The sequence below is a fragment of the Hylobates moloch genome, unplaced genomic scaffold (assembly GCF_009828535.3).
Source record: "Hylobates moloch isolate HMO894 unplaced genomic scaffold, HMol_V3 SCAFFOLD_4, whole genome shotgun sequence".
NCBI classification, from domain to species: domain Eukaryota; kingdom Metazoa; phylum Chordata; class Mammalia; order Primates; family Hylobatidae; genus Hylobates; species Hylobates moloch.
Genome location: NW_026652279.1, coordinates 173,919,081 through 173,930,739, shown reverse-complemented (window position 1 = coordinate 173,930,739; position 11,659 = coordinate 173,919,081). Strand labels below are relative to the sequence as shown.

The window sequence follows — 11,659 nt, the reverse complement described above, 5'->3', positions numbered from 1 at the left end:
GTGAGCCACCGCGCCCGGCCTCTTATTCTTTAAACAAAAATAATGGAAGTATAGAGTGGCATTTATAACATCTGTAGATGTAAGATCTATGCCAAAACCAGCACCCAGGTCAGGAGGGGAGGAATGGGGCATGATTGCTATAAGGACTCATGCTACAGTGAGCGGATGTGGCGTCGTCGAAGGTGGAGTGGACTGTGATAGGGTAAAGATGTATTCTCCAAACTGTGAAGCAACCGCCAACAAAGAACCAGAGATGATAAACCAACAAAGGAGAGAAAACAATCATAACAATATATAGTTATTCTAACAGAAGGCAGAAAAAGGGGAAAAGAACAGATGAGAAAAATAAAAGATAGCAAGATGATAGCTTTAACCCTAAACATATCAACAATTACAATAAATGTAAAATGTCCTAAATACCCCAATTAAAAAGCAGAGATTTTTCAGACTGGATAAAAATGAAAGCCAATTATATACTACCTATAAAACGTACCTTATTTATTTTTTAAACATGTACTTTATAAAAATACAAATAAGTTAAAAGTAGAAGATTGGAAAAAGATAAGTCATGCTAACACTAATAATTAGAAAGCTAAAGTGTCTATATCAGTATCAGACAAAGGGGATTTTAGAGCAAATAATATTACCAGGGATACAAAAGGAGAAAACAAGAAGTTGTTTGAAGGATTAAATGAAATAAAGCATGTACCCACATAGTACGGGTACTGGCTCTGGAAGTGTTAAGTGTTACAATTTTCAACGGTCTAATAAAATGCAAAATGCTGAGCCAACTGAAAAAGTTTTTTTCAACTTTACCGTGGCATCGTTCCTGGAACTCTATGTGTTTATGAATAATAGCTGCCACTTGTTGAATACCTACCATAAGTCAAGAACATTATCTGTAATCCTCACTGCAACTCTAGGGGTGAGATCCTCACTTTAAAGGGGATAAAATCAAGTTCTAGAGAAGACGGCGCTTGCGCCATCAGTCTGCCAGACTTTTAGTAAAATTTCTTCCCTAGGAGGTAAGAAACAAGGAAGTTCTAAAGATAATCTTCAACCCTATATCCTGCTAGGTCACTTAATTATTCTCCTTTTCAAAGTTTGTTTTAGGAAAATTCCATATATTCAGTTAAATAACTTCAGAACAACTTATAATACTGAAGTAAAAATCTAATAGTATGTAGCCTGCCTAAGTCAGTGTCCTGTGTCTAGAGAATGCCACCTCCCTGGTTATATGGCTCTTAGCCTTGCTGGTATGAGCGCTACGGTTTCAGACTAGAACTACGCCCTGTCTTCCCTCGGGTAAGCTGGGAAGCTGAAGACAGCCTGCAGGTGGTAGAGCAGACCCTGTCACTACCTATGGAGGACCACTGCACTCCGGGCCTCCCAAATATCGACGCTCAGCGCACTCATGGGGCAGACAGCGATAGCAAGAACTGTCTTAGAAAGCTTGGGCAGGAAAGGTGATAAAAGATTGAGAGGAAGTTTGCAAAGCTGGCAATAGACCATTCCCGCTTCCATCCCTGCCTTCCATCACTGTCTGCTTTGCCTCCCTTTGGTCTCTTCCTTTCCACCCTGGAGCTGGGTGGCTTCAAGTCCTTGAGCTCCATCCTGTTCTCTACCAGTCCACATGACTGCCAGAGTGAGTGGGCTGGGCACAGCTGTCTTGTAACAATCGGGTGAAACTGAAGGATGTCACACACAGAAACCTCAGGGGCTTGTTGCTCACAGGCCCTCACGAGGGGGGCCCCTGAGGCTGTGCCATCCACACGGCAGCCACACTCGGGTACAGAGCATTGTGGACACGAGGGCTGCACCTCAGTGTAAATTCACACCAGATTCCAAAGATTCAGTGTAAAGGAAAAAGGCAAATAACCTCAATAATGTTTATATTCATTACATGGGGAAATAATGACACTTATATTGGGTTAAATATCAAAATTTCACATGCTTTTACTTACATTATTGTGGCTACTAGAAAATTTTAAATTATGTGGTTTACATTGCATTTCTATTGGCCAAGGCTATTCTGAAGGATATACTCAGGCAGAAGGAGATAATTGTGTTAGAGCCCTGAAAGGCAAGGAAAGTGGAAAACGAAGTAAGTAATTCAGAGCCAGTGTTGGTGGTATAAAACCATAATAACAAAAATCGTAATATCTATTTTGTGCAGCTATACAGAAAGCAAGAAAAGAATAAAATACTGGCCAGACAGCAAATGGACCCAGAATGAGGTGCTGGGAATCAGCCTGAGGAGGGAGAAAAAGCTGACTTTACATGTGCTAAATATGGATGTTTTATGTGTCAAGAGTGACTATTAAATAAACAAAGTGAATGATGAGGCCGGGCGTGGTGGCTCACCCCTGTAATCCTAGCACTTTAGGAGGCCAAGGCGGGTGGGTCACTTGAGGTCAGGTGTTCGAGACCATCCTGTCCAACATGGCAAAACCCCTTCTCTACTAAAAATATAAAAATCAGCTGGGCGTGGTGGCGCATTCCTGTAATCCCAGCTACTCAGGAGGCGGAGGCAGAAAAAGCGCTTGTGCCCAGGAGGCGGAGGTTGCAGTGAGCCGGGACTGGACCACTGCACTTCAGGCTGGGTGACAGAGTGAGACTCCATCTTAAAAAGAAAAACCAAAAACAAATGAATGGTTAACTTCTAAACCAGCCAAGGAGGGGAAAAGGAGAACAAAAATGAATGCCAAACTAGAGAAATTTCGTGAACAAAATAACAAAGCTAGAATGCCAGGCCAGCAGCCGAGAGCAGAGCCAGTGCCCGAGCTGGTGCTCAAGCTGTTGCTCAGCCACTCTGTGGCTACACCCAGGTCCCCAGGTTGGAGCAGCCCATCACTGAAGTGCTTCCCAGGCGTGCTGTGATTTCGAGATGCTTACGTTCTGAGAAAATGACGTTGGCAACAGTTTGGAACTGCAGAGGAAAGGTGTTGGGGGCCGTAAATAATGCTATCCTTTTGTATTAGTTATGAACTCAGCATTAGAACATGGTTGGAAGTGTGAATAGAGGTTAGCCAATGCAGTCAATAGCCCATCAAAGTCAGGATGCCTGACTCACTTAGTTGTTAACATTTCTATTTAGGAAATGACAAGTAAGGTGAAAGTCGCAACAATAAATTGAAGCACGCGGAGAGCGCTCTGTTACCTGCCACGGGAGGTCCTGTAGGCCTGGTGCACACTTCTCGGAGGTCAGCACCCCGCAGGCACACTGGTCTGCATTTGTGGCAGCAACATAAGAATAAGAATCAGCGCCTTCCCAGCGAATATCAGACTCTGTCTAGGGTGTTAACCATTGCATAATTCCATCTGTGGTACTAACCATTATAATCTTATCCTTAATGCTGATGAATGCGCAATAATTCACACAGACACGTAGACTGGAGTTAAACCACCCCCTCACGGCACTCATGGTTTAGCTCAGAATGGTCCGAGCAAGCACTAGTGACAGAAATTGCACTTTCTAGCATTGCCATTGCTCCAGCGTGGAGACGCGGACCACCTTCTGAGTCATGGCAACTCCTTATCACAAATCCGCGGGCTTCACCTAGTACTACAGAAGAAGGAAGGAGGATGTGGACCGGGTCGCTGGCATTGGAAGCCGGAGGCTGCTGTGGTCTGAGCACTCACCGTGGGGAACGCACTGTTTGTGGTCCTCACCAAGCCTGTAGCCCTGAGCACAGCTGCACGTGTAGGATTCCTGTCCCGGGAGGCAGAAGTGTTGACACCCATCAATCCGCTCTGGGTGACATTCATTTTTAGCTGAAAAGGAAAAAAACCAGAAATGCTAGCTTGGAAATAGTCATTTTACCACAGCCTTGCACGCAGTTCTGGTGTTTTGGTCCATGTTCATTTTATCACAGCCTTGCACACAGAGTTCTGGTGTGTTGGTCCATGTTCATTTTATCACAGCCTTGCACACAGAGTTCTGGTGTGTTGGTCCATGTGTTCTCATTCTCTTCAGATCGTTGTCCTTTGTGTCAGTGTTTCCCACATGTCCGTATTTCAGGAATGTGCAGGTAGAACAAAGACTCCATGAGTGAGGCCAGGCGCGGTGGCTCACACCTGTAATCCCAGCACTTTGGGGGGCTTTGAGACTTTGAGCAGCTGAAATGGGGGCTTTCCACCAAGAGGGAGAAGATTAAGAAAGGAGCACATGGTGGGTGAAGGTCAAAGCCCCCTTTGGTCGTGGTAAATTTGGGGTGTCTGTGAAGGCACTAGCTGGGGCATCAAGGAGGCAGATGGAGCAGAAATCTGGACTTCGGAGGAGAGGGCTGGGCTGGAAGGAAGGTTTTCCCCAGAGAAACGGGCTCCGAGTTGACCAGTGGTGCTGAGAACAGAGCACGCTTGTTGCTATAGTTGGCGATGATGGACACTGACATTTGGCGGGTATTTAAGGATATTTGTTTATATGCTTTGCGTCTTCCCTGTCTGCAGTCTACCACTGGGGGTCTGGCACTGAGGATGCCTGTGTGTGACCCCCAGCCTGTGAGCAGATTGTGAATGGTTGAGGCAGGGGTGGGGAGGAGAGGGGCCCATGCCATGAAAAGTATGGGGGCCTGTCTGGAAGGGGCAGCTCAGAATGCAGCCAGCCCCCTGGGCGTGGTTTCTGGAGGAGAATCTGGTTGGGATGAGAGGAATCCCCTGGGGTGAGCCAAATCGCGGTTCACACAGGCACCTTCGTGTCTACACTTCAGGAGAGGCCCATTGGGACCCTGGCCAAGGATGTGAGGCCCACCTGCCCAGGGAGGCCCTTGGGGGAAGGGGACGGCCGGGGCCTCACCCAGCTCGCAGTTGCTGCCCTCATAGCCAGGGGAGCAGGTGCAGGTGTAGCCCCAGGTGCTGTGCTGGCAAGATCCGTTGTGGAGGCAGGGCTGGGAGATGCACGGGGAGCCGCCTGCAGGAGGAGGATGGGGGTTGGCGTGGTGGTGACAGGAACGGGGACCTGAGCAGGAGGAGGACGGAGTGGAGCAGGGATGGGGACCTGAGCAGGAGGAGGACGGGGGGACGGGGTGGCAGGGACGGGGACTGAGCCCTCTCATGCTGCTCCCCATGCCGTCGCCTGGCCCCCAGGACGCTCCCCTCTCAGGACATAGGGCCTGGCTGCCAGTGCCTCCCGCTCTGCTGGGCGCTCTTTCTTCGTCCGCATGCGGCCCCCTCTGTCCTGCCCCGTCAGCCCTTCTCTGGCCTCCCCGGCCTCTCCCGCTTCCTTCTGGGCCCAGTTGTCCCCGTGCTTGTCTGGTGGTGGCTGCAGCTCTTTGCTTACTCATTCCCAGGTGGGTCCTTACCCTGGCCTCCCCCAGCCCCGTGGGTCTCCATCTATGTCACTTCTGTCCCATGCTCTTCTGCAGGTGCTCACCTGGAGCTCCTCCCTCGGGAGGAGTCCCCTAACCAAAGTCTCCATCGGGGCCATGACTTTCCAAAATTTGAGACGAGTTCTGATCCTGCTGCAGCATGAGGCTTCCCAGGAGCCCAGGAGCCAGGCAGCTGGAGGAGCTGCTCTGGGGGGGCCCTCCTGGCCTGTGGCCCATGTCCCAGAGTGCCCAGAAAACTACCCAGACGCTGGGTAAGACAAACCAGGCGCTGCCCGTGGCCCTGGTGGCAGAGCCCAGGGGCTTCCTGACCTGGTCCTTGGGGAGAGTACATCGTGGGTCCCAGAGCCAAAGGCTTGGCATCCGCTGACCTGGGGTCATGAAGCGTCCTAAGCCCACCCCCTCACCTCATCCCGAGGAGTTAATACTTCTGAGGAGATGAAGGAAACCACTTACCCTTGTATCGTCTCCAGAATTCATCCTTTAGAGTTAAAACATAAAAAATGTTACAAATGGGATATTTGTTTTTCTATACTCTTTCCTGTAGATGAACTTGAAGGTAAGAAAATGTTGATTTTATTCACCTAATAGGACAATAGTGGTTGAAACAATGCACAATTTTCCTGTTTTACAGCCTGTTTGTTTATGTTAAATGTATAGTAACTAAGTGTATCTGTAAGATATATTTACTCAACATGTGCCTACCACCACCTATTTGAGGAAGGCCAGAGTCTATGACGTGGCACAAACCCACCACACACAGCCCCTAACGTGGCCCTTCCCTCCTAGGGCCAATCTCCACGCCACCCTTCACAAAAGCACATGATATAGAAGTCACATCACCTTTTCACTTTATAAACCGAGTTGAATTTTGAAGATATATACCTGTGTAGGGAGTGGGGACGCTTAGTTTGGGGTAGGAGTATCTAAAATTAGGAGAATTATTCAGACTTGAAGCCTAGAAAGAAAATGTATAAGAAATGGTATCCCCCAAGATCATATTTGGACTTCTAACAACTTGAATCATGTCATAAGTAGTAAATGAAAAACAATTTATCAGGAAGTCTGAAAAATGAAATTTAGGGCAAAATACTTTGAAAAATGTTTACACTTTTCACATGCCTTCAGGATTTCTCTGAGTTGTATTAAAAATGGTCTATTTCGTAAGAGTTCTCTTATAGATAGGTATTTACGAAACTAGAATTTTAAAAACATTAATTATGCTAGAGAGACAGGTCAACATTTAATTAAGAATCAGCTTTAGGCTGGGAACAGTGGCTCACGCCTGTAATCCCAGCACTTTGGGAGGCCGAGGTGGGTGGATCACAAGGTCAAGAGATCGAGACCATCCTGGCCAACATGGTGAAACCCCGTCTCTACTAAAAACAAAAAAATTAGCTGGGCTTGGTGGCAGGCGCCTGTAGTCCCAGCTACTTGGGAGGCTGAGGCAGGAGAATCACTTGAACCCGGGAGGCGGAGCTTGCAGTGAGCTGAGATCACACCACTGCACTCCAGCCTGGGCAACAGAGTGAGACTCTGTTTCAAAAAAATACAAAATAAATAAATAAAATAGCAAATTCTTACTTGTGTTATTTAGAGCATACACGTAGTCACATGTGAGGAAAACCGTTTATGTAATCCCAAGCGCGGGTTATGATTTTCTTACTGTGTGGTATCCCAGAGAGGATGCTTCTGTTTTCAAGTTTCTTTAAGGTATTGAAACCACTGAGTCTCCATTAAAAGCATGAAATTCTCTGAAAGCCACCACAAGCTGGGCGGCGTGTGCGTTGGGTGTCTGATCAGTGTGTGGGCCTTGCCTGACCTGAAGAAAAGAGTCCAGTGGGCTCTGAGCTGACTTCCGGCCCCACTCACTGCTGTAGGGAAGGGTGGATTAAGTCGCTTCTCTAAATTGTTTCCTCATCTGTAAAACTGGGATTGTGTCAACCTCATCGGTAAGTAAATAGGCTAATTAATTAAGCTTAATCTCTGAGAAATGATGCTCCCTGGGCCAGCAGAAGTCTAAATAATGAGGCGGCCTGTGGTTTGTGGTGGGGGTACATACAGTGACTACTTCATTTTCAAACACTTCTCTTGCTTCTTCATAGACACAGATTTCTTCATAACATTCTTTTTCCAAGTTTCCCTCGAAGAGTTCTTCCAGAAGATAGGAGCCCGCACGCTTCCACCTCACCAGAACGTCGTTTGCCTTGGTGGCCGGGAGAAATACTACAGACGAGACAAGAAGGCAGATGACTGGGAGCACCGAGGGCCCTGCTTGCCTGGCTTCCGCCCTGGCCGGCCGCCAGCCCCAGCCCCCTCCGTCTCCACAGGCTCTCAGCCTGCGAGGGCCTCAGGGCCACCCCGCTACTCCCTCCCCCGAGGTAGGCAAGCACTTCATCCTCTGGGCGAATGGACCAGCCCCGGGATCAGTGCAGATACACTAAGGTTCTGCAGAGAGGCCACGGGCCTCAGGAAAGTGGAGGAGGGAGGGCTCCAACTGGGTTTTGGGTCCAAGTGCGAAGGAAGGCCGAGCTGGGGTCAAAGGTCACTGTGCTGAGAACTGGGGACCAAGAGCCGTCAGCTCCTATGCTGCCTCTGTGCACAGCATTTAACATCTTGATAAAACACAAAAAGAAGAAACTTAATACGTTGCAGCAGGCTCTGCGATTTCCAGGAGGAGAAGGCAAACCAGTCAGCCCGCGGCAGTGGTCTCTGGAGCCTCTTCCCACCTGAGGGTCCCAAAGCATGTTCTGTCCCTCTCCTGGAGGGTCAAAGCCCAGGCCCTTCCCATCCTCCCTCCTTTTCTCTCGGTGCTGAGGGTTACAGCAGAGGCGGCTCAGTTAAGTCCGGCTACAGTAAGTGCTGGGCAGGTGGGCAGGGAGTCACCCACTCAGGGCGGGAGACCATGGGGCCAGTGGGAGACCATGGGGCCAGCGGGGACACTGGGTGTTTTGACTTGCAGCTTTCCTGGACGCCTGTGCAGGCAGAGTCAGAATGGAGTCCGTGTCTGTTCCTTCAGTGAAGTGGCTGGTGGTAGAAGGGTGGCAGGCAGGCAGGGTGGCTGCTCCCTGGCTATGTCTCCTGACTCAAAACTGGGCATTCCTGGCCAGCCTGGCCAAGGCTCTCTCTGCCCACATTGCAGTCTGGGCTCAGCCTGCCCCACCCCCTCCCCCCATCCAATGCCCAAACCCAGGCCTCCCCCCACTCCTCCCCCCTCCCCCTCCCCTCTCCCCAGCCTTTCCCCACTGAATCCCTTGCACACATGCTTCTTTCCCTTTGGGCATCACTTGGGAGGACCTCAAGTGACACCATCATTGGTCCCAAATACTTGTCACCAAATGATAAAGATCCAAACAGCTTTTTCAGGGGAATTAAGACTAGTCTGGGCACTCAGGGCTCCTCCGGCTCCGGGAAAAAGCGTCATCTACAAATCCACTGTGGACTGAGTCAAGAAAGACACAGCGCAGGCACAACAGACAGGTAAGCCAGATGCCTACCTGAGGGCTCCGCACGATGGAGGGCGAGGACCAGGACCAGGCCCTGGAGCAGCAGGAAGCAGCCGGCCATTCCTACCCCGAGCGCTGGGACGGGGCCACAAACACAGCCAAAGTCCAGGCTGGGGGAGGTGCTGGCAGCAGGAGCCCCGGGGCATGACCTGCGCAGCTGTGTGCTTCCCTCCTAACGTTTTCTGTTTGAGGCCAGGCAGAGAAATGAATGGTGAAGGCTCAGAGGACCCTGGGAGATATTTAGGGAGACAGAGAATGGAAGGTAAAGGCAGCAGGTGCAAGGTGGAAGGTGGCACCCATGCCCGTGTGTGGTCAATGGAGATGAGACAGGCCCTGGGGACATAGCAGTGGGTGAGACAGACAAAGTCACATGCAGCTTATGTTCTAGGTGTGTGTGGAATTCACAGAAAAGAATGAGGGAAAGAGAAAGGAGGGAGTGAGGGAGGGAAGGCAGGAGGATGGAAGGAAGGAAGGGGAGAAAAGGGAGGGAGGAGGGAGAAAGGGGGGAAGGGCCAAATAGTGTCTGTCACTACAACACAGCACCATTGTAGCAGAGGCAGCATAGACAATCATGAATGAACACTTGGCTGTGTGCCAATAAAGCTTTATTTATAAGAGCTATTAAGGGGCCAGATTTGGCCCCAGGGTTGTAGTTTGCTGCTTTCAGATGTAGGCCCTTTGTATTAGTCCCTTCTCACACTGTTATGAAGAAATAGCCAACACTGGGTAATGTAAGAAAAGAGGTTTAGTTGACTCCCAGTTCCACATGGCTGGGGAGGCCTCAGGAAACTTACAATTATGGCAGAAGGCATCTCTTCACAGGGTGGCAGCAGAATGAGTGCAAGCAGGGGAAATGCCAGATGCTTATAAAACCATCAGATCTCTTGAGACTCACTCACTATCCCAAGAACAGCGTGGCAGAAACCACCCCCATGATTCAATCACCTCCCACTGGGTCCCTCCCACGACACGTGGGGATTATGGGAATTACAATTCAAGGTGAGATTTCGGTGGGGACACAGCCAAACCATATCAGCCCTTGAAGCCTGAGGTAAGAACCTGGTGTTTCATTTCCACTGTGTTGGGAAGATATTGGAGGGAACAGGAATTGACATGGAAAGATTTGTGCTCTGAAGGGATCACTGTGGCAGCTGTGTGGAGAACAGAACATTCCAGAGAAGTCAAAAAGGGAGGCTGCTGGCTAGTCCACGAGGGGGCGAGGGTGCAGCCATGCAGCAGGAAGCACATTTGCAGTCTGGATACTTCATGAAGGGAAAGCTGATGGGATTCGTGATGAATTGGGTCGGGCAGCATGGCTTCAAGGTTTGGGCTGAGCGATTGGGAGGATGGCAGTGCGTGTGCTGAGACGGCCAAGCTCCCGGAGGGCAGAGGGAAGTGAGGTTTGGCAAATTTCAGGTGTCTGTGGGAAGTCCAGGTGGAGACAGGAGTGGGCATCGGAGAAGCTGGGACTCACAGTGGAGATTCAGGTGGTAACAGATGAAATGACAGCATTGTCGGCATATAGATTTTGTTCGATTGAATGATACTCAAAGGTGGCAAAACTCAATGAAAGGATTCTAAATACAATTTTGTTAAAGTGGGAACAGAAGAAAACTAAGAAGCTGACACCTTTGATTAAAAGGGCATGTCCACGAATACACTGAAATTGTGAAGTTTGCTTTAAAAAGCTGGGAAAAGAAAACAAAGTTTATCTTTAGTGAGTGAGCTAAAATAATTTGAAAGCCAGAAGTTGATTGTATAGGATAGATCTTGGGTGAATTGCACCAGCCTGGCAATCTATGTGGCCTTCTCTTAAGAAAAGGTGCCTTTTTTTGTGTGAAAATATATTCCCACATGGAAACTTACATACTTTAAAAATACTTCTGCTGGATAATTTAAAAACCATCAATAGCTGCTTAAAAATGGAAAAGCAGACAGGGACGTACACATTTGATCAATAAGTGTTAATTGAGCACATCCTGTATGCCTGGCATGGGTATCTGAGCTACAGGCTCTTCCCTCGTGGACCATTTTAGTCTGTTGGGGCTGCTGTAACAAAACACTTAGAGTGGGTAATTTATGATAAACAGAAACGTAGTGCTCACAGTTCTGGAGGATGGGAAGTCCAAGATCAAGGTGCCAGTAGACTCAGTGTCTGGTGACGGCCCATGATTCATAGACGTGTCCTTGGATGGTGGAAGGGAGGAATGTGGGTGCTCCCTGGAGCCTCTTTTGGGAGGGCAGTCATCCATCCATGCAGGCAGACTGCCTCCCAGAGGCCCCACCTCCTAGTACTATTTATTGCACAGGGGGTTAGGTATCAATGTGAGTTTTGGGGGATGATATTGTTTGGCTCTGTGTCCCCAACCAATCTCACCTTGAATTGTACTAATCTCCACAGGTCAAGGGCAGGACTGGGTGGAGGTGATTGAATCATGGCGGTGGTTTCCCCCATTCTGTTCTCGTGATAGTGAGTGCAATCTCACAAGAGCTGATGGTTTTATAAGGGGCCTCCTCCTGCGATTGACACTCATTCTGTCTCCTACCACCCTGTGAAGAGGTGCCTTCCGCCATGATTGTGTTTCCTGAGGCCTCCCCAGCCATGTGGAACTGTGAGTTGATTAAACCGCTTTTCTTTATAAATGACCCAGTCCCAAGTATTTCTTCGTAGTGACATGAGAGCAGACTAATACGGGAAGGCATCAACATCGAGGCCACAGCTGTGACTGACCATGTTGTATGTGGACTGACCGTGTTGTATGTGGACTGACCGTGTTGTATGTGGACTGACCGTGTTGTATGTGGACTGACCGTGTTGTATGTGGACTG

General features: G+C 49.1%; 1 protein-coding gene across 9 annotated transcripts in view; it reads left to right on the top strand.

The window, feature by feature from the left end:
* The window catches only part of PCID2 (PCI domain containing 2), a 58,708-nt gene that overhangs the window by 42,286 nt on the left and 4,763 nt on the right, over nt 1-11,659 (top strand). For 2 of the 9 annotated variants that reach the window (XR_009213337.1, XM_058438118.1), the window contains one exon: nt 7,463-7,561. Coding sequence is in view for 1 of the 9 variants with exons in the window: in XM_058438114.1 (XP_058294097.1) it covers nt 7,463-7,705; nt 8,287-8,573 (530 nt within the window). In the remaining 8 variants the exon portion in view is untranslated. Of the gene's footprint in view, nt 1-7,462; nt 7,706-8,286; nt 11,654-11,659 lie in introns of those variants that run through there. The other 7 variants (XR_009213332.1, XR_009213335.1, XR_009213333.1 and 4 more) reach the window with 7 other exon arrangements.